Consider the following 23,983-nt stretch of genomic DNA (forward strand, 5'->3'; position numbering starts at 1 on the left):
ATTGATACACAGAGTATCAAAGACAAAAAACTAAATCATGTGCAAAACTGGAGGTGGAGTGGTAAAAACAAAAGAAAGAAAAGAAAAAAAGTGAAAAATTAAACAAACAAACCAACAAAATCCACTGTGTTAGCAGCTGTGCTAATGCTTTTAACCTGTACAGAAAACATTTCAGCGGCTGGTGAAAGAGCAGTGTGTATCAGGGTGATTGGAGATTAAAAACTTAACTGTCCTTACCTATTTGGTTTTGACTGAAAATGTGGATCTTTAAAAACTGGTCAAATGGGCATTTTCATTTTTATGAGAGGCCAAAAAAAATGTTAAACAAATATTAGTAAACAGCCAGAGATGAAAAGACCGTTGTTTCTCTGGAGAGCATTAACAGCAGCAGGGCTGATACAATGCACTTACTGTAATGGTTTTCATGTTTTTGGACAACAACAGGGGAGTGTGGCACAGAGAAATCTGCTACATTAGGCTTTTAATGCACTGATAAAATACAGTTTTGTTGGTTGGTTTTGATTTTAGTTACAGCTCTGTCCTAAAAAACTGTCTGAAAAATCCCGATATCACAAATCCTTAAATCACAGGTTCAAATACTGAGGTTATTTACATGTTTATGATCTAATATATCAGTATTTGCAGTTGGTGATTCAATTTGTCAAGTATTAACACGATTTTGTCAGGCCTCTGTACCATATCTGAAGATATATGTACATAAACACGTGTGTGAATATAAGGCAGCTTTCATGTAGGCTACTGATGAAATGCAGGTTATTTAAATGAAGGCTTATTATTACAGTAATATGAATAGCAATCGGCACCATGAATTTCAACGAGGCTCCACTGAATTTCTTTTCTTCCCTGAATTTTTGATTCTCGTTTATTGATCCCTCAAGCAGCAGACCTTCTTCTTCTTCTTCTTCTTCTTCTTCTCTGCGTCTGTATTTGGGTTGAGGCATTAAAAAGTCAGTATATGTTCCTGCTGGGTAAATGGGTTACAGAATGAGTAAGGAGTTATTTATGTTTCTGCTAAATGCTTCAGCGTGTTAGGGGATCAAACCTCTGACCTTTGTTTGGAGACACCCTCACTAATAAAACTAGTCCAATCCCATAACTCTTGAACAGGTCAGGAGTCCTGCAGCTGGGGGGAGGACATGGAGGACCTGTTGCCACCTTCCACTTTCACCTTCAGCTGAAACCAACTAACTGGCCCCCTGACGGTGACATGGGGACCTTTAATGAGGGATTCATGTATTTCCATCTTTGTGACTGACAGAACTGTGAACACGCTCCCTCAGAAAGCGAATAATGGTAAAAGTAATACTCCTGAGAAACTGCCCCTCAATTATGCAGAGATTTGACAATACGAATCATCTTCCTAAAACATAAGCGAGGTTGGCAGACCGACAAAAATTGGGCAAAGGACTCTGTCTTTTGTGGTAAATAATTCAAAGCAGGTTCAAACACCAAGAAACAACTTTGTAGTTAAACACAGCTGGCAGCTGGGGCAACAATGTAAAAGTCTCTCTCACGAGGGTAATTCTGACCTGTACAATCATGTCGTCATTACGCCTCACATGTTCGTTTTTTGTCTTTGAAGTGCGCCGGGTCCACCCAGGTCGCTTTCAACACTAATCAAACTGCTTTCTGATCACTATAGCACAACCTATCTCTCCATCCGCTACAGCAGGTGGTTGGAGGCCCTTCAAAAGGCCAGTGGCAGGTGTGTGTGCGCGCTGTCAGTAGTGCAAAATTCACACTCATGCCCTCTCTCTCTCTCTTTCTCCCCTCCATCTCCACTTCTCAACCTCAAACAGCGAGAGCACCCAGGCAAATAGTGAGCAGTCAGTGTTGGACAAAAATAGAACTTGACGCCCTTGTGTTCCCAAATGCTGTAAACGCACAGCTTCGTATACACTTTTACGGAGCCTCTGCTTTCTTTATTATCTGGTGATGGAATCGCCAAAAATGAGGCAATTCATCACTCCAGTGGGTGCCGTTTTCATTATGAGGAAGATACTCATTATAAGAGTAGCGTTAAGCAACATGGGTGATAAATGTCCCCTGAAATCATGCTCCATTCTCCGCAGTAATTACCCTGAATTCACACTGAGGAAAAAAGAGAGGTGCTTTACATCTGAGGCTCTTCTTGTCTTTTAGTCTATTTGGCTGAGATATAAAAGCCTCTGAAGGCACAAAGAAACGTACAGCTCTTATTCAAACTCAACGATAAAATGAACTCAATACACCTGCTCTTCCCTGATTCATTTTACTAACATCTAATGTAACAAAATTCTGCGTGAACAGGCAGCAAAAGCAGCTTCTAAAGTGCTTTTTTTTTTTTTTTCTCGGAAGCCACCGGTGACAACACGCAGTAATCAAAGCTTTTAAATTCTCAGAGCAATTTTCAGATATAAACAGATCTGTCAAGAGTGCTGTCCTTAAAGCGTGGAGTGATTGTGCATAGTAAGCACTTGGAAGCAAATGGAGGCTTGTGCATTGGCTTGATTTGAATAAGCATTGTGATTAAGTGGTTGTTCTGTACATGTAAAGGGCTGAGGGATGTGGACCAGTCAGCTCCCTGAGGGGGGAGACGAGGTTCAAGCCTTCCTGGCTCCTTCTGCACTCCTCCATTGGCTGTCGGCTCTCATCCATATCCACTGCGCCCTTAATTGCCTGATTTCCTGACCCACGTTGAATACTTTGTACACTGGAGGCTGGGGGTTATAATAATGACTTATAGTGACATGCATGGGGAAGACTTGCTCCTTTGGCACGCCAACAGACTATAGCCCCATCACAAGCTCTCTTGATTTAATACGTAAATTAAATCCTCATTTTAAGCTGTAGAAGAGTGCTTCTCACCAAAACAATATTCTGGGTTGGGGGTTAGGAAAACTCCCATAAGACCATGTGACAATAAAACTTTCAGATCAAACAAGTGCAAAATGAAGTGGGCCTTATTCCCTTTTTTATTCTAATGCAGATATCTGGAAACCATAACCTCAACCTTAAATAATAAAAGCTGACATTTTCAATTAATTACTTAACAGACAGAAAATCAATAACTTTTTATCTAAAGGTGGGACAGATACTCAATTCAGTCAATCAGCGGACAATTAATCTGTAATAGTTTTCATTACTGAATTCATTCATCATTGTATCATCAAAGCACTGACTATTTCCTTGTCCCAGCTTCAGTAATGTGATAATGTGCCTCTTTTTTCTTTGAGTTACGTGATAATGAACTGAGTCCCTCTTGGTTTTGGACAGCTGCACGGACAAGCTGTCCATCCAGCTGGACAGTGGAAAAGTTTTTCAAAGATGGGCTTTGGGGAAATGTGACTGACCATTTTACTGGCCTCTAAAATGAGCAGATTAGCTTTTTAGTCTAGTTACAGACACATACTGAATACAGCTTAATGAGCAATACTATTTTCAAATTGTGGTTGCCAATATCATCAAATTCGGATATGATTGCACTTGAAGATTATAAAATATAATATAAAAATGATCACAACTGTCCATCTCTCGTCTGTAGTCTTTTAGAGTAACTTATAAATCCATAAAAATCTAAAATGGTTTCCAGAAAATAAGTGACATTTTGCTCAAAAATATATTCCTGGCAGTAAGTGAGCTTTGAAAGAGCAAATGAAAAAAGGGAACATGAAATATCTTTTAAGTTCTGTCCTGCTCAACATCTTGAACAGTTTGTAATCTGCTGCATGCAGACTTTAAAGCACTTTGGATCTACGGCAGTCTGGGCTTGTGAAAACTCATCATCTGGGGAGTTCTCCATGCTTACACGCTGCTATTGTTCACTATTTATGAAACTCTCCATGCAGTGAGGAACCAGAGAGAGATGGTCGGATGCACTTGTCCGTGGCTTTTGGATTCCACAGGAAATCAACTGCTTACACTCTCACAGTCATTAGTGATACTCCTGCAAACACACCAATAATCTATGAGATGGAATGAGAGACTGAGAGACGACAAGACAACGATGTACTGTACTGCTTACAAGGTAAATTTCAGTACATCTGCATAACCATGTCTATTTCAATTAACCTTAACTTGCTGCATATAAGCTGAATAATAAGCTCTTTGCAGTCCAAATTCATATCTATGCTAATTAACACAAAACCTAACTTAAATATATATATATTGGAGCACACACAGTGTTAACTCAGGATTACTCTCCTCTGAACAACATCAGACTCCAGGGATCTGCTGTCAAACATTCACCAATATGTTTTTCTCAAACACCAATTAGCTGGCCAATCACAGCCTGTTACACACCACACTACAGGGGAAGTGTGGAGGTCTCTATCATGTAGAAACAGATTCATCCAGTTGGAGTCTGCAGTCTGTGTTCTTCTTTTAAGCTTCATCTGTTTTTCTTTGACAGATCTGTTCAGACTTTGTGTTGTGTTTGTGCAGCTTCTGTTATTATTCTCTCTAAGCAACTCTAGGTGCGTGCATGCGTTAGTGTGTGTGTGTGAGAGAGAGTGTGCATGTGTGTTAGCATCTTATCAGAAAACACACCCATTACTGGAAGGAGCAATGCAATATTTTCTTTCTGAAGAGCTGATATGAAACTGTATCAGCAGACAATTAGCTTAGCTTAGCATAAAGACTGGAAAAGAAACAGCTACTCTGTCCAAAGGTAACCATATACATGCAGCAGCAGCACCTTTAATGCTGGCACTGTAGATGGACACCAATATTAAAGAAACCAGTTTAGATAGGTATGATCTGCTATAGAAGAGTATTAGGGCCACTCATGAAAAAAAGAGAGGACGAACAGTTTTTTTCATTATGCATTTCAACAATAAAATCTAAATATTGAGAAAAAAGGCAAAATGTGGAGAACAAAGTCAAAATATGGAGAGAATAAAGTCAAAATGCAATGTACAGAATAAAGTTCACACAATATGATATCAATTAAGTATACAGTTGCATAACCTCAGAAACCTATTCCTACCATTACACTCCAGTCGCAGAATCAGGCTAGTCTGTTACTAACAGTATTTATGCTAAGATAATCGATCACTGTAATCTCAAATTTACAGGCTTGTGGTATTTATCTTCTGTTTCATTCAATGATAAAGAGAGAAAAAAAAGCTTTTCCATTCCATGACTTATTCATATTATCAGCATGGACACTTGGTTATATACAGTATCTGATCCGCAATGGTAGGACCAAGCACAGCGCCCTGGGAGCTTAACTGTACCATTATTCCCTGCTGGTTTGCCTCAGGCTGCTGCATCACAACCTCCACCCTCCTCCCTCACAAACTCCTCTCCCTCTCTAAAGATAATAGTTACCACTTCTTCTTCTACGGTATTTCATTACCAAGACCTCTCGGGATGACACTTTCTTGAAACCTGATAAGTAAACAAACACTGGAGCAAATGAGAGCGATCTGCTCTCTAAACGCTGCGCATGGCTGCTCAGAAACCTCCTCCAAATTAAACTCAAGTGTCACAAGCTGAGCTTGCTTGATTTTCCACTGCAGCGGTGACATAAATGGCCGCACATTTCCCCTCTGCACGTCCCTGCCTGCTTTTATCTCGAAGAGGAAAAGCGACTGAGACAAAGAGTAAGGGTAAACAAGGACAGAGAAGAAGAGAGTGGTATAGATTTAGGGTTCAGCAGTAAGTAGCAGATGGGTTGATCGATGGGATTGCAGCTCTCACCCCACTGCAAAGGCTTAGTCACACGCACAATGCATAAGAAATGCCATGAAGGTGTGAAATAAAAAGGTGGCATGAGCAGATGTTGCATAACTGTCCAGGGATGAATAGAGGATAATAATAGAGATTCATCAAAGAGGACCGTCAACAACCAAATTTGTAATGGTAACATATTCTATGTTCTATAGGCCTACTGTTTATGATCCCCATTAGCATCTGCTTAGCTTCCGCTATTTTTCCTGGGGTCAAATACACGGAGACAATAAAAGAGTACATTCACACTGGACAATATAGACATAGATATGAAGCAATACAAACAATAGACAATGTAGACCATATAACATTACATACATTTTCAACAATACCATGATAACTGACACAACAATAAACTGTGCAAAAGAGGGAAACCTCCGAAAATGGTTCTAGATCAGGGACACTTGTTGAAAGGTAAACTATAATGTGACTGTGGCTTTGTGTATTTTTGCTACAAGCAAAGTCTTATATCTGGACCGGATGTAATTGTAGTGAGTGATGCCTGCTGGTGTGGCAAAGTGATGCCGAGTGCAGCATTTCAGTGTTAACGGGTCAGTGGTTACAGTGTTTGTAGTTTAAAGTTGATGCACTTTCTATTTCTATGTTAAACTAACCACTGTGTGAATTCACACAGATCTATATACAATATATTAGCAAAGAAAAAAAATTGTGTATGAGTAAGTGTATGCATGGGAGGGAAATACTTTTTTTTGGTTATATTTGTGCAATTTACTGCATAATGCATATATAGTCCTGGTGACCATGAAAGTTACTTCAAGAACGACTATGGAAAAGTTTCACACTGAGTAAATAATCACAGATAAAGCCGTAATAATCTATGTAGGAAAACTGACAGAAATCCTTAGCAGCACAGTTTACTGACAATAACTTCCATGCACATAAATTCAAGCATCAACATAAATTACACATGATGAGCCATAATTAAAATAGATAAATGTCCATATCAGCCCATTAGAAGAGTTTTCTCTCTATTCATTTATCCTCAGGGACAAAGTATCAGGTTCAGAACAAACATGAATTAACACTTGATGAATAGTCATCCTGTCTGTACCCTCGGCCTCTGGACATTGTGAGTCACTAATGCTGATGAGAGAGTAACCCTGGGGGAGGTAGACTGTACTGTACAGTAGGTTCGCTCACATTAAACACATGTTTACTGCTTTGTGTTGTGATTTGTTGGTTGCGAACTGACTCATTTTGGTCATGATTGCTTTGACATTTCTGTTTATTGAAACAGAAGGTCTGTATATAACGGTTCATGTATTTTATATGCTGCTCAAAGCACACAAGGCATGCTACTATGATCTTACTGTTTACTAATGAGATCTCCAGCTGGTATCAGGCAGATTTGTTTATTGTTTTTGTAATACTGTGGCAGTTGTTCTACTTAATTTACCACAGGCCTTCACAAGTAATAAGCCGTACAGTGCACTGACAAATATAATGTTTACAACTTTGTTACCCAACTAACTCTTAATAATAAAAACACAGTATTTATGAACCTCCATGAATATTTGAAGCATGCAAAATATCACAACGCAAATATTACAGGTAACACTTTATAATAAGTACACACTATTAAGCATTAGTTAAGCTTTAAATACTGAATTAATCATTTATAACACATGAATACTCATTAGTATGTAGTTTATAAACACAATTAAAAATGTTTTACTCATCTGTGATAGGAACTAACTGTATTTATAAACTATATACTAATGAGTATTCATGCATTATAAATGAAGAATTCAGTATCACCATTTCAAACACCATTTTGCAGTTGACTATTGGTTATATTGACTGGTTACATTAAAGTGCTGATTAGTTGGGCATACTGGGCAATGTGGATACATATGATAACTGTGGTGTACTCAACTAAACCATAATATTAAACAATATATCTTTCTGCTGTAAGAACCACTGTTGACCTCTGAATTAACCTGATGCAATAGCTAATGAATTGCATCGCCAAACATTAATAATGGGTCATTATTAACGGCATTACCATCAATAAAACCTTATAAATTCCCATTTATAGAAATGGTAACGATTCAATCATTGCACTTCCTTTTCCCTCTACCCTAAGTTGAGGTTGTTATTTTTTTTGAACAGGTAAACACACACTCTAGTTGCTAACAAGTGGGTAAACGAGAAGCTTAATGGTGGCAATGAAATCATTGCGACCAAAGTGAGGTACTGTAGGTGTTTTTGTTAGCATTTGATATTCTTTTGATTAGATAAGTTATAAGTGATATTTTAGACATTCAGTTTTTTTTAAACGTTTTAAAACTGAAAGGACAGTGACAGTGAACAGTAAAGCTGTGGGCTGAAAAACCAAAACCCAAATCAGGAAGGAGCTAAAACATCGTAGCGCACAAGGGAAGACAATCCCCTCTGGGTTCCTCCTGCGATGCCTCTCACATCACACAGAAAATGTAAGCCGAATCCGATTTTCTAACTGCAGCCATAGTTCTCTAATTGGAGCACCGTCTTAATCAGGTGACATGGAGGAAGTGTGACTCACGCCTGTAGTGTTGGACTTTTGCATCTCAGTGAGAAGGTCAGCTGTCGGTCGCACAGTGGGACTCACACCAACCTTCATATAGCTTGACCAATACAGAATATGAAAGACAATATTAATGCAGGAGGATAATGTGGTGGTCATGGGATATGAAAATCTGATATGAAAAACTGTCAGAAAAGGTAGAGGAAGCTGAAATTCTTTGCTGACAGTTTAATACGATTGAAAAATTGGAATGGAAAGAGGTAATATTGCTCTAGGAAATGGGAGAGGAGACAACTTTTTATAACTAGGTCAGTTGATCTAACACATTCTCCAAAACCAATTCTAAATCTCCAAGACATTAATCTCTTTTTCTTTTTTTCCATTTATGGTTTTAGTCTTCGCACCTGGCACAGATGCAAAAGACAAAAATGCAATATTATCGCTTTCCTGGATCATTTTCATCTGTCTCTTCTTTACAGCAGTTAATGAAGGTTAGTGTTTATACCAGTGTAACAAATTGCCATCAATACACATCCTCTCTCGTTTAAGATACCCAAATAAGCCTCCTAATTACTTGCACTACCCCATTTACACTCTGCTCTTCCTGTTCCCAAGCAGCGCTCTTCTGTGGCTAACACAGACAATGATGTGCTGTGTATGCCCACAGCAGACCCTGGATTAATTACGCAGAGGTAGGAGTCATCACTTCACAAGTTCTAATTAACAGCAGATAAAAGGAGCGAGGGATGACAGCAGGACAGGATTTGGCATTAAACTGGCAGGATTTCCATTACAAGGAAGAGTGAGCACTGAGAACGAAGCACTACAGCTGTTACTCAGATAGTGCGACTGTCTTCAGGATTAATTCTGAGAAATGCGAGCGGTAACATACATGCTCCCCAAAATTCATGCATGCAGAAGATTTTTCACTCTACTTGTCCATCACACAAAGTGCCCCTCTGCCAGAGAATCATATTGGTCCTCTAAGAAATATCCAGCTCTGGACTGAGCCTGAATCATTTTCACAGTACTGTATCAAGCCCGCTGAATCACCGGCCTCATTTGCTCCTCATCTTCTCCACCAAGATGAGCAGGAGGAGAAACAGGAGGTTTTTGTCTTCAGACTGGCAGCTGATCTTGCAGCTCCTCTCCAGTCCACTGGGCACAAGCAGGAACTTGAGGAGCAGGTGTGTGATGATCTATGCATCCTCCTCAATTATAGATGCAATGTTACGCAACAGAAACCGCCTCTACTGTAATAGAGATGGTTTAAAAATAAAAATAAAAGCTAAAAATACACTGCTCGGGTATAACGTGTAAGTAGAAACATTCAGCTCTGATGGTGTGTTTTGTGGGAAAATGATTTAAAGGCTGGTTGAAGCTGGAAATTATTATGAGGGGAGAGGGGTATCTGACCAATGAAAACCTTTTTTTTTTTTTTTACAAAGACATGCAATCTTACAAATTTGTAACCATAATGACACTTTAAACATGTTGAATCAAATTGAAATTGTTGGCCTGTTCCTGGGCCAATGCTGGACAGACTCAGAGTTTATTTTATAGTTTAAAAGAAACAAGCAGAAAAGAAACCTTCAGAAATGTCTCCCCCACTGAACTGTCAGCTTGATCCTTTTTGTTGCTGATTTTCTAGTCCCTTTGCTTGACTGAGAGCTGAAGCAGGATAATTTGCTGCTCTCTACTCGTACTCCTCCAGAGGCAATGCCTCAGCTCCTTTGGTGAATGGTATGAGTCCATGGTTATTGATACATAAACACCCACAAATGGATGAGGACTGAATGTCTGAATAACCTCATACATATCTGTCCCACTGCCATATAACGCATTTGCATAAAATATTAAATATATCATGATGTTGAAGTCCTCTGGGTGTATGATTTTTTTTTAGTATGTTATGCATATCACTAAAACATGTAGCAGCATTTAAATATGCATGGATATAGGAAGAGGAGCGGAGCAGAGATGAAACTCTGCAGGGGGAACCAATTGTTTACCTAAATGATGTACAGTCGTCGCTGTCTCTTTTATCTCTCTTTGCTTTGTCTCCTTGTGGATGGTGGTGCATGTGAGCATGAGAACATGCACAAATTTGAGTGTAACAGTGACTGTGTTTACATACGAACATGATCTTGCCCCTCGACTGAGCATCAGCCAACATGACGTTCAAGCTGCTTGGCTTGAATAGCGCTACAGATGTGGAGGAAAGGGATCAAGGTTGAGGGGGTTTAGAACTGCATCACACAGAGCAAGATGATTGAACGTTTTTTCTACCCACAGGATCAATTAATCTATCTATATCTGTGTGGATGTGATGAATTCTGGATCTGTTGTCTCACTGTGCATCATTTACACATAATGGAGGGTTATACATTTAAAGGATGGCCCTTTAATTACAAACCGCTAATTATGTGATAATGCCAAGAAATAACAAGTAATTGCATCATAATATCTAGAAATAGCCTAAAAATAACAGCCAATTCCATAGTAACATCGAGAAATATAGCCAGGACATAACGATTGATTGCGTAGAAATAGCCCAGAAATAATTGATTGTAATTGACAATTGCAAAGACTTGCTGGAGAAAAAATCTGGCCTTTCCCAAAAGATTCAAAGCATTTTTCATGTGTAATCTTTTGCCTTTATGAAAAACATGACATTACTACTTATTTAGGCTATTTATTGACATTATCATGTAATTGTTATTTCTCTGCTATTTATTGGCATTATCACGTAATTTGCAGCCTGTAAATTAAAGGGTTTGACTCAAAGATTGTTATAGATCACCAGTCAGGGGATTCAATCATGGACCCACAACCTCCCTCATTTCCCTTAGCTTCAGCTTGTGATTGACTACGTGTCCAAGAGTGCCTTCTCCATGTATCTCTAAGGAGCTGAACAAGTGAGAGTGTCTATCAACACAACTCCTCAGCTCCAGCTGAGCTGACCGGAGTCATTCTCATCGGCACTCACAGCGGACCCACACCTTGTCCATCCCTTCCAGCTGCGCTGTTGCTGCCAGCAGTGTACACGGCCGCACTGGCTCTCCCCAACCTGCCCCACTGTTGCGTCTCACCATGCCAAAACCCCGTGCCCAAAATAGAATCCAATCTCATTTCATGCCTCGTGAAGCTCTAAATTTGCACCAGAGGGGATGCTACATTTGTGATAGATATAGTACAAGTAAATTAGGGAAAGAACAAAGTCTGTTTGTCTGACAAATGTTGATCTTCTCAGTGGAATTCAACAAACCTAAAGGGACAATTTCACAAACAAAGGGCAGCCCTTAAGGCAACCCAACACTATTTCTTTCTATGAGGCAAAACAAGCTTTTCAGACTGGTCTTGTCCATGGAATTAACTCATGTTGAGAAAACCAACCTGAGCCAACTGTAGTGCTCATTACATGCATTTTAAAACAATGCCAAAGGCAGCAGTTGGCAACCAGCACTCCTTTTAGGGTACTGTTATCTGCTCTAAGCACAAGTCTTAGTGACTAAAAACATTAAATTCCAGTATTAAGGCAGGCGTCGGGCGGCCTTTAAGCTAAAATGTTTTCTTGTGTTGCATGTCGATAGGATTCCTCAGGCAAAAGGAAAAGTGATAACACTCAATTTCATTTTCATTTTCCATTTTGTCCTCCAGCATGTAGGAGCTCCCACATACGGTAGGAGTTAACCTGCAGCAGCATCCGACTCAATTCTACAAAGAGAGCTTCATTAAAGTTTTATTAATCAGGATGTGGGTATGTTTTATAAGAAGAACATTTGAACTCAGCAGCAGTAAGCCTCCACTGTGAACAGACGTAATGAGATAGATAATAAGTCTAAGTTTCTGCTGCACTGATGGTACCAGACAGTGCTCTACTACTAAATGTCACAGCTGACCAGTGAAAGTCTAAGGATCTCTCTATACTCTAATGTGCAATTAAGTATTGAATGATCTTTCCCATACAGAAAGAATCTAATTATCAAAATAACAACTGTAAGCCTTTAGATGCTGTGGGATCCAAAGGTCTGAGAACATGTTGGGATTCTTGTCACATCTTAAGTTTGTATGAAGCCTGACGACCCTGTTGTTCCACACAGCTTCCTGTGACGTAACGCACGGCCTTCTCCACCATAAATGTTCAGTGGGGGTGAGCTAATGCCCAACTCCATGACAGTCAGGACTCTTCAAGCAGTTTAAGCTTTGATGTGTGTTTGAGTCATTTTCCTGCTGCAGGATGAAAGATGCAGAGGGTTGTAGCATGCATCTGAAGAATGGAGTGCTACTTCTGCTCCGTCCAGAACTCCGGATGTGCTCAGTTCGGTGTAGGTGTCCAAACACCCTCAGCCTCGAAAAATCCCACCAGCATGTTTCACTGAGGGTTGGACACCCTGGTTTCCACTTCTTGTTTGTTACTGCCATAAATCTCTAACTTCATCAGAAAATTTGAAGTTTTTTTTTTCTTGTCATCTTGTAAAATGCATGCAGTGGTGTGTGGCCCTGTTTCCGCTCCTGGGAAGTAGCTCAGAAGCTGCTACCTGTCCTCTGGGACCGCTACAAGACGTCCTTCTTTTGACAATCCTTTTACTGATCTTAGTCTTGTGTGCTTTATTTAGAAAGTCCCGTGACTGTGATGAAGTTGCTTTTTAATCTCTCAGGGAACTGAGTTTGATGCCTTGATGTATTGATTCTCTGATGGGCGTGGTCGCTTTTTGGTTGTGCCGGATCGTGCTTTGGATACAACTGATCCAGTTTCTGCAAAGTGTTTTAGAGTTCCATGCGCTGCCCCCTTAGACAACCCTTGTTTACCTTTTGATTCGTCACTGAGAAAGCTCCTCTTTACTTCAAATAGCAATTTGACTTCTGTTTCTTTCACTTTGGTCTGAAGTTAGTTCCACTTAGAGTAGATCAAATCCACCAGAGTGTCGTCTGAAAATGTGCTTCAGTAGAGTTAATCAAGGCTCCAACTTTCAAATTTCTTCCAGTGCAAAGTCATAAAAACTTCTCCTGCATTTTACCTGTCCTAACATAACATCCTCAAACCTTTGTATTATTTTCAGGCTTGTTAAAAAATTTGGAGATTTTCAATGTGATCTTTTGGCTTTTGAACCTCACCGTAAAAATATACAGGAGCTCAACACATTCTCTCCAGTAACCTTTCTCTGATAACAGTGACCTTTTCTTTGATATACGTACACATCAATCCCTTCATCTATGGCCATTTTCAAAGTAGAGTTGTTTTTTTCCTCTCTCAGGCAGGCTGGGTGTCTGCAACAATTTGTCGATCTTCACTGAGAAGAGAAATCATTACTGAGATTTTGGTAATACCTGTGATTATCTATATTTTCCAGTTGACAGAGAAAGAGACGCCATGTAAGTCAGAGAAAGAGACAAACGAGAGACATTGCATGTCCATGAAATGCACCCAGCTGAGTACATACACAGCTGGGCCCAGCCGCTTGAATGCAGAACTGTATCTACCACAACAGCAGCAGCAAAACCCTGTCTTTATTTGGCCTTGGGTTTGAATGTGCAGCCCACCACCCATTGGAAAGTGACTCACATGCAGGTCTGATAAATGACAAAGGTTCTCTTGCTGTGTTTAGCCTGGTTATGAATGCAGTTGCAGTCAGAGCAACGGCAGCATCCTGCGTGTTTATGTTTCCCGTACCTTTCGTTTTCAGGGTATTAAGATGATCCGCTATAAGTCAGACAGAAAAGCTATAAGTCTCACAGCCACCTTTCATCCTCAGCCTCAGTCATAGCCTACTTCTGTCTCCACTTTCCCTCTTCACTCTGCTTACTCCTGTATGGGAGAGCACACGTGCCAGTTTGGAAAGGTGGGTGGTAAATGAAACAAACAGCCATCTATTTGCACCCTACTGAGAAGTACTCAGCCTCCCACCTCTATGGAAACTGGCTGCCTTCAGCAACAGCCCTCCCCCTCTTCAGCCAGCAGCCACTGCTTTCTGTCGCTGTGTCCTGTGCAGTCAGGTTGTGTGTGTGTGTGTGTGTGTGTGTGTTTTGGTGGGGTGCTGAGGGCTGATTGTGTTCAACACATAGCATGCAACCATAAAACACAGCTGCAACTATAGGTGGGCCAGGAAGAGCTAAGGGCAGTGTTGATTTTGAATATGACATATTTTAATATCACTTTAGGTAAGAAAAACAAAACAAAACAAAAACCCGGAAACAATCTGGACCAACTCAACACTTCCTGGGAGGCAAAACACAAAAATGAACCGAACACACACACACACAGGAAAATATGTGATGCAACGGTACAGCTCGTCATGAAATACTTGATTTGCAACATAATTGTCACCCGCAAAGTACCATGTTAGACTCCACTATACAACTGAGCGAGTGACAGGTGAATACTTCTCTGCTGAACATGAGCGTCGTGCTGTGGAATTAAACCCTTCATTTCTCTCGTATGATGTGAAATGCCTGTGTGCTTTTGGGAGAATGGGCGCTTATGTCATAACTCACCTTCAGTGTAATAAAAACAGAACCCACTCTAACAAGCAGCAATTGTCGTTATGTCTGTTACACAACAGCTATTTTAATTAGGCAATTAAATGAAATGCAGCAGTTACATGGAGGATAATGAGTTGGTGGAATTAGTTTCGAACACAGTTTTAGAGGTAAGAGCACAAAACGCCTGCACATAACAAATGTAATTTCTGATTGAGAGTGAAGCAACCAGACACAGATCAAAGTTAAAATGTCTATAAAAAGACATAATGCAATAAAATCTTTGTAGTGTGGTATATTTAAATATAGTTATTTGTGCAGCCACTTTTCATCGCATTAAAATAAATAAACATGCAACATCTCCACGTCCCCACAGTACCTTCCATTTAATAGTGAAATATTCCACCTTACATGGCTGTCTCTATTTCCGCCACAGCACCAGCGGTTACAAAAGCAGTTAAGATGACCTGAGATCTGAACAGCAGTCTGTCCTGTTACATCTGCAGCGTTCAGATGTGAGGTATAGGCCCATGAATTTTGAAATAGCCCAGCAGCTGTTTAATATTGCAGTCTCTCATATGAAATTTACAAAATTTGCCCATCAGCTGAAGGTCGTCCACCAGCAAAAAGCAAACTACTGAATGTGCTCACATCAGAACAGCGATAACAAACTTATAAACAACAGACTGACAGATGTTAGGACTCTGACTAATCCTTGCAACCATCACACACAAAGTGAGAGATGCCAGATGAAGAGCAAGTGGAGCAAGACTGTAATCTATACAACACCATCCGGAACAGTTACAGCCCAGACTTTACTGCTGTGTGCAAAAAAAGAAAAAGATGCAAATCAACTAAAGGGACGCAGAGAGAGAATGTGTGAGAGAGAGAAATAAAAGCTGCGTTGACAACTTTATTTTTTCTTCAAAGAACCAAACTGCTGCAAGCAACGTTCCCACTGTCTGACTCCACAGCTCCAGTGAAGCAAACACTATAGCTCCTCTGCCTGCAACAACCATAAAGCAACACTGATGCTTCAGCAGCAAACTCTCGGGGTGAGGGGACATTTAGATTCAGTGATAATAGCGCTGAAGATGGACAGCATCATGGTGACTGAGAGAATAATGATCGTGTCATTCAGATGAGCTCTGCTTTTTATTCTGTGCAGCACACACGCACTGTAGATGAAATGCCAACCCTTGTTCTATGCTTTAACACCACATTCAGGGTAATGTGACTTAAAGGATGAGGATGAAATGCTGGGATATAAATGAGGACACATCATTCCACCTTACGTAAATCTGAGAATCTACAATGTCTAATTGAGTCTTAGGTAACCATGTAGAACTGCTTTCCCATTGGTTAGTATGGATTAATAGCCTACACTTTATACTCTCACATGGAGTTATTCCATCCACCCACTCAAAAGCACTCCATCCAAACTAAATGATACTGAAGAGCAGTGTTTAATAGCACACACCACTCTCACTCTGTTATTAATGTGTATACACAGTGTGGCCTACCTGACCTCACCACATGTAACACACTGCATGTTACAGAAGTTCACATCTCTCCATGTGTGTAAACTGACTCACTCTTGTAGCTCGCGCTCCAAGGCTGATATCCATAGTAGCCGGTGATGCGCAGTATCCTCTCCTCTATGGACGCGCTGTTGATGTCCTCAACTGAGCGGGAGGACTTGAGGTCCTCTTTGATGGCCTCGTCCACCACCAGGTACTTGAGCTGTCTGAGCTGAGGGCTGATGTCCGAAAGCCTTCTGGGGCTCACGTCGGGCGACTTGCGCATCCCGCTGGGAAGAAAAGAGCAAGGGGACGGCGGTGTTAGGATACAAGACAAACTGGGACCTCTTGGCAAAGGGGAAGGGAGCCTGGAAACCCTGTGTTATGACTTGATAAGATAAGAGTTCTCCTTGGCCAAAGCAGGGGGAAAGTCAGTGTTGTTAGGCCCCCCGCAGCGCCTCTCTTGTACAGTACAGAAATCATCATCCTTCACTGGCCCTGCGTCCGCGCAACAACACTGTGAAAGACACAAAGCGAAAGTGACTGGTCCTGCAACTGTTGTATAGGCTACTATGCACCGTACAGCTCCTATTATGGGTTTATAGGAATTTGAAACTAATGAATCGATCGTGTGTGATTTGTAGAGATGGAGGAGCAACACTTGTGACAGCTCCGGGCATGATGGTAGATGGGCACTGGAGCACAAATCTGCGCACAGAATACTACTATCTGCACAACAGAGGCAGCAACATAAGCAGCAGCAGCAGCAGCAGCAGCAGCAGCAGCAGCCCTTTAACACCACACAGCTACACACCACAGAGGTGGTGGGTTGTTATTCTGTGTCCACCAGGTGACATAAAGCAAAACAAAGAAAAAAAAAAGATGTAATTTTGCACCAAGTGAAGCTCTGTGGTGTGATGATGAACCACACAAAGTAGCACAGTGATGACCCGAGATCCTCTCAGCTGTTATGAAACCGTCAATATCTGAAAGCAAATCATTATTTACTGACCCATTCACACTAGATCTGTGTATAATTACCCCTTGTGCCGCCGTAATTCTCCCATTATAGCTCCCATCATTTATTTTTTATAGAGGAAAATATAACCTGCCTCCAAACAATTACAATAAAGCAACAGCTCCAACATTTAAAACATCACTGATTGAGATTTACAGAAAATTATACTCATGCGTTATTGGTTATTTTAACACTTAAAAGTCAATTCACTTTATCAATGCACCTGGGAAATCATAGTGCGCAACAGGTGCGTCCTGTACGTGCGTCCGCCGTTGGGCTGCAAAGCATTTGTGAAAGTTTAAATGTCTTACATCGGCATCAAAGTAGTAGGAGGTCCAAGGTAGCACATGCAGTCCCGGTGGGGCCGTCCGACCCGGTCCCACACTGTGCCCTCTCCATCGCCATACATCCTCAAAAGGCCACAACAACGCAGGGGCAGCTACTGTGAATCTAAATCCTCATCGAGGCGGACGGAGACCACAACCATCATCCTGCTCCCTGCTCACCTTCCACAGACATATGCCCGCCTGCCTGCTTGCTTTGCCTGCTTGGCCACTACAGTACAACGCTGTTTCAACATTAAAAGACTGTGCGCGCTGCTCCGGATGCTGCTGCGCGCTGGAGACACTGCAACAGCACCATCTGCTGGATTCACTCACCCCCCAAAGTCTGAAATACAAAAGCATACATACACTGTACCAGCTGTAACCCCTTTTAACCTCAACAATCCGAACCACCACTTCGGTACTTTGACACCCATCAGAAAGTCTCCAACCATTTTCCTGCATAGCCATCGAGATGTATTAAAATCCCAATGGTCAGGCTATTCTGGCACATTCTTTGCTGAGATATAAGATCAAACTGAATCTGCTGTCCCCTCTCAGGGCCCCACAAGGACCCCTAGTGGCCCCTGGATCTCAGTCATCGCACATCCCCAACTAAACTGACTCATCTCTCTGTCTATGAAGTGTTTGAGTACTTTTCTCTGTGGCTTTGTGGCTCCAAAAGTCCTCATACTGTCACATTCAGACAGGCACAGCAAATCTCTCTGGCTCAAGATGACAAAAAAAGAAGAAGAAACAGATATATTGCATATTGAAGTGTGAAGTAGGTGTAGTGGGTGTTCTTAGCTTTTCTTTCTATTTCTAAGACCAAAGAAACAAAAGAGGGGATGGGAGTATTGTGCGGAGGCGCAGTAAATTTCACTATTATCTTGATGATGTGATATCCTTCAAACATACACCCCTGCTTTTGTCTTAAATAAATACTGCCCCATTAAATTTGACAACATTTCTAACAGCACATCAGTCACAAAATGTCCTTTCCGGCCTAGTTTTCCATTTCTTTTATAATTTGTTTGATTTATTGTGTTGTGTGGGGGTTGCCACACTTTATTGTGTGGAATATGCTAGATAATATTGACTGCAGCTGGTCTGCTGTCACCAGACAAACATTTTCAGTTACTATACTATAGATTTCACGGCAATTCACAGGCCACCGGTTCCCCATTTGTCCATTATTCATAGTCCAGGAACCCACCAGCATTTTCAAGATGATGGCAAAGGCCTGTATCTCAAATGTCTGTGTGAGGTATTGAACGGCAGAAATGTTGCCTCTGCTCAGCTGAATCAGACAATTACAGGGATGCTGTTGATTACATTCAATCAGCAATGTGCTTCTAGTAACAGGAGTAATTACGTTCACTGGTGGTGATTATCTCTCCTTGGAAATTAAAATCAAGAAGGTTTTTTGTCTCTTGTGTTCTCAAGTGTGAACAGTGCCACACAGCGAGTACACAGTGCACTCTGTGAGATCTGTTGTTAAAGATTGACACTGACAGCAAGGTAAATGAATTTGGATTACCTCTACTTAAACTTTCTCACTGTTTACACTACAGATGATCTGAATTTCATGCTCTTTCTAGATTTATCTACCAAGTGTGACAATGTTTAGGTTAGATGCATTATTTTCTATTGCTTTCTCTACACAAAGCCAAGCAGCACAAGCAGTTTTTATAATCAGGAAGTAGTGGTGCTCTACCTTGCATGAATGGAGTAGCGCTGCCCAAGGGTCCCGGGTCTGTGCTCCACTCGCTGCATTGCGTCGGCATCCTGTGGGCTCCTGACTGCGCAGAGCAGCACAGGCACACCAACTGTGTTTTGAAGACAGGTTTTTGCATCGATCAGTGACAAGCTTCACCTCACATGTCCTGCACACACACAGTGGGTTGGGGTGGCGGTGAGGATGGTTTGGGAAAAGGAAGGGGTGGGGGGGGGACCTGTGCTTACTCAAGCAAAAAAGTGTAGTCTAGTCATCAATAAACAGGTCAACACCTCCCATCGACAAAATCTTGGGGAGAAGAGGATCAGGTTCATCTTGCATAATGCACCTCTCAACTTCACAGCTCAGCCAAGGCCAAATCAATTCTCGCTGTTCCACCCTCCGCTTTGCCAAAACTGAAGAAGAATGCGGACACCCGTCCACACATATAGTGAAATAGTTTGTGTGGAAGGACGTGCTGATACGTTCAAGTCATACACTGCCATCCAGTACACCATCTTCCACATCATCAGTCTTCTAATAGAGATTTAATTGGTGCCCCAATCTACAGGGCACTGCGCTCCTTTCTAAATATGGATCAGAGATAAAGTAAGAGGGCCAAGCTCAAGGCCAAGAGACATAAAATGAACAATGAGGGTGATCCATCCTCTTGGTTCACACACAAGATAGATAGATAGATATAGATATAGACACTAGTAGTCACTAACATAATCACTTGTTAATGAGGTATTTGTTTTCTATGCAATTATTTTCATCAAAGCACTTCTGATGGATAGAAGTATTGAGCCAGCTAATGACATTAACACTGGCTCTATTCCATCAAATGACAGTGGGCCAGCGTTCACAGTGCCATGAAATGAAGCCATGATTAACGCTGTTTAATAATTTAATAATTTTAATAATAATAATTTAATAACTGTGCCTTTCCTGCACCATGACAAGTCAAAATATCAGTCATGAAAAGAGGTGTTTTAAGCTTTCTCGCAGCAGAATCACTGAGTAACCAGTGGTGTCTATAATGACGCTGCATTAAATTCTAATGGGCGATCACAGGTCAAAATGGTTGCCAAGAAGAAGGCCTACATGTAAATGCTGGCATTTTAACATTACCTTTATTTAGACAGCTTACATGACATCACATTCAGTTCACTTAATCAGGAGGACTGCTAATGTCCTATTTCAAGCTTCATTCCATGATGATGATGATGATTCATACATTTCTGACACATTTTAAAGTGCACAGCGTCCATGTTACATGTGGGGATTCGCTCTTCTTCCTTAAAACATCCCTTTTAGTTCTTTCCCCTCAAAAACTGTGTGCAATTCAGTGCTCAGTCAGAAACAAAGAGCCTGCATGTTAGAAACCTTGAGCTCCTCTCTCAGTCGTTTCCATTGTGTCTCTTATCCTCCTGTGTCCAGTTGCATACAATTTAGAAAAAAAAAGTATGATGTAAATCCTCTCTCTTCTCACCATCAATATTTAATATACAGCTCTCAGCCTGGAAACAGTGTACCAGGCCACTGATGATTGGACGACACAGGCTGGGAAACCAAACTCTTAGCCAGTAAAAGAGGCCACATTCATTACAGTGTGTTTAAATACCTAAGAGGTTTTGTAAACATAAGTTATTCTTCATCATTCAGCGGCTGATCATTGGCTTTTACATTTGTGTATATGCCAACATGTGGAGAAATTTGCAAGAGACATAGAGACACATCTATTCCTTCATTGCTGGAGAAAAAAAAGATCTGTTGATATGTTCTTCCAGCCAGAAGGAAACATAACCTTTATGAAATCGGCACCCTGTAGTCCGAAGGGCCTGGGTGATTTCTTTAGGCTGTCTTTGTTATGCAGCTGCCATTATTTGTAAGGTTGACACACAGCTGGGGAGTAACCATCAGAATCTCGGAGGATGAGAGGAGCTGTTGACGATATTGTGTGTGTACTGACGTCAGGAAGTAGTTAGCTGCCCAGGCAAACAGCTCCAGTGGGGGAGAAAAAGTCCAGCAACATCTGTCTTCTCCTCTGGTCAGCATAATCTGCCCCGATTCCCACTCTCACATATTCCCTTTTAAGTTTCGTTGGCAGCCAACAAGAAGACAAAAATACATGGAAGTAGCCTATTTCCCTGCTACTATTAATATTAAAAGATGACAGGACTTCAGCAGACAGTTTCACAACAATTCACAAAGGAAATGTTGAGGAAAATCGCATAGATGATGAGCTCTGTCTGAACTAGGATCATGTAGATAAAATGGAACTGGCATCTTCATTTTTCTCTTCATATTAAAGTGATTTTACTTTATTAGACTGAAAATCCATCCACTGCTCTCTACGTGTAAATCCCACTTCTTCTCTGTTCTTAAATGAGACGTACCTCTCCTCAAATAAATGTCTGCTTTACATAATTGTTTCCCAATTTGCCAGATATGATTTGTAGCAATTGGTCACCCCATGTAGCACAGGAAAAAAAAGTCACCGCTCTGTTTCTCCAAATCCTGAAAATTGTCAAATATTACCCACCTGGAACAAGTTACTGCTTCCTCTGAATATTTATAAGCAATTATTTTCAGTGAGTTTTGGAGAGTGAAGACTTGGCGAGCTCTTCTCAGATTACCGTAAATGCATTCTGATAAAACCGGATAACTGAGACAGCAATTAAATCAGCCAGCATTGGTCCTCCATGTGTTTAGAATTTAACACAAGCTGTGTTGGTCAAAGACCCACCGCCCAGTGCCTTTCCTCATCTAATTGGTGGCCTTCAAACTATTTTTTCCCCAGCGTTTTCACTCAGCTGAACATCACACGCAGGTCTGATTCGCCTGGATGTCAGCTTTGGTGGGATGACAAAGTGGAAAAGACAGAAAAACGTGGGCTGTGCAGTTCGGGTTCCCAGGAGTTGCTCCATCTGTTTCAGCATGACTGATGACGACGTTTCCACCTGCGATGGATTTTCTTCAGAAGTCTCAACTCCTGGGAAAACAACTGCAGACCCCCCCCCCTCAATACCCCCCACTGTTCCTCTCTTTAACATATTCATGCTTTGTTATCCAGCAGCTAATAAATGTGCATAATGTATAAAGTCTTTGTATGGAGCTAAGTGTGAGTCCACACTGCAGAGATGGAGGTTTCACTGCAGAGTGGTTGCAAGAGAGAGAGAGAGAGAGAGAGAGAGAGAGAGAGAGAGAGAGAATGCCTCTGGCTGCAGCATCCACTTGCCACTTCCGCTCTTCTCTCCTCCTTTCTTCTGGTCCTGTCAGTTTGTCTCACCTCTTATACATTCAAGACACAGTTAACTGGGGCAGTGAATATCCTGCTAAGTGTTCGCTGTGCGCATATCTGAACATATATGATTCTTCTGCTTCGAAAAATATTACCGCAGTCCCAAATGTGCAACCCCATGATTCAGTTATGTTATTTCCTGCATGGGTAAGTTAATAAAAGTGAATCCTCATTATCATTCAGTAAACATAATCAAGGCTCGCTTTGCAATAGGAATTTGATACTGTGGTGTTTGCTATACCAAATGAAAGTAGTTACAGAGCTGGCAGTGGGGAATGTTTGCGCTTGAGGCCTCCTGCATTCCCATAGTCCCAGTGTGTGTGTCAGGATATAAATAGAGTTGCTCCACCATCAGAAAGCGGTGCTATAGGGTAGATGCCAGTCGTCGCCTCAGTCCAATCCAACCCACCCTCTGCCCTGGATGACCCCTGAGTCCTTGGACCAGTGGTGCATGAGGAGCCAAAGTTGCAACAACAGACTTGTAAAAAAAACAAAAAAAACAAAACTGACTGATGAAATGTCAAGCATTACACAATACACTCCTGGACGATTCTCCACTGTGTGTTACTCTTGGGTTTTGCTGGAGTGAGTATTGTGGATATAATGCATCTGCAACTAGCTGTAACACAGCAGTGTTGCATTATTTGTGCATCCTTAAAGAATAGCTGCGGATTCAGTGCGCTGCTGCTTCTCTCGGTTCTCAGCACCGAGACAAAAAAAAAGAAAGAGTTCTTCTCTTTGCAGGATTTAAACATAAAGCGGAATTCTTTTATCTTCACATGCAGCTCAGGCTCAGGTAGTTCCCTGTGTGGATTTGCAAAAAGATCAAATAGCAATATTAATGACAAGAAGCGGCTGGTAAATTTCAGCCTGGTGTGTCGAGCTTGGCCTTCAGGGGATAGTGCCGTTCTGCCCCATTGCACCTCTGACTGACAGCCCGGCTGCAGCTACTGACAACTGTACTGTATGTACACGTTTGTGTGGGGGTACGAATTAAAAGCAAACAACGGAGGGACACAGCGCCGCACTCGAAGATGTGATGTCCACAAGTGTAGGTGTACTTTAACTGGCTGTGTGCCAGTGGTACAGAAAGTCTTTTGCTGTCGGACTCTCTGGAGTCAGCAATCTCATATTGCAGTACAAGCACAGATCCCGCTGGTGCACACAGAACATTTAATTCCCTGCTTTTCATTCAATACTTGTTTACTTCTTTTTTTATGAACACAAATAATATGAAAACTCATTCAGTCTCATTTAGAGGGATCTGGATACTGGCCTCTTTGTCGACCTCTATAATGCCACCCTGCATGCACCAATGCCGCCACAGACAATTAGAACAGCAGAAGATTACACAGACCTGG

At 41.3% G+C, this 23,983-nt stretch overlaps 1 protein-coding gene across 1 annotated transcript in view; it reads right to left on the minus strand.

The window, feature by feature from the left end:
* The window catches only part of slc35f3b (solute carrier family 35 member F3b), a 52,193-nt gene extending 34,376 nt beyond the window's left edge, over nucleotides 1-17,817 (minus strand). Inside the window, exons 1-2 of the mRNA XM_085800321.1 lie at nucleotides 17,590-17,817; nucleotides 16,336-16,550 (exon numbers count right to left, since the gene is read on the minus strand). Of these exons, the coding sequence (XP_085656447.1) occupies nucleotides 16,336-16,550; nucleotides 17,590-17,687 (313 nt within the window). The 5' untranslated portion in view covers nucleotides 17,688-17,817. The remainder of the gene's footprint in view (nucleotides 1-16,335; nucleotides 16,551-17,589) is intronic.
* Nucleotides 17,818-23,983: the final 6,166 nt, after the last annotated feature.

Source organism: Trachurus japonicus, chromosome 15, assembly GCF_045865225.1.
Source record: "Trachurus japonicus isolate A0001 chromosome 15, Traja_1.0".
Lineage (NCBI taxonomy): Eukaryota > Metazoa > Chordata > Actinopteri > Carangiformes > Carangidae > Trachurus > Trachurus japonicus.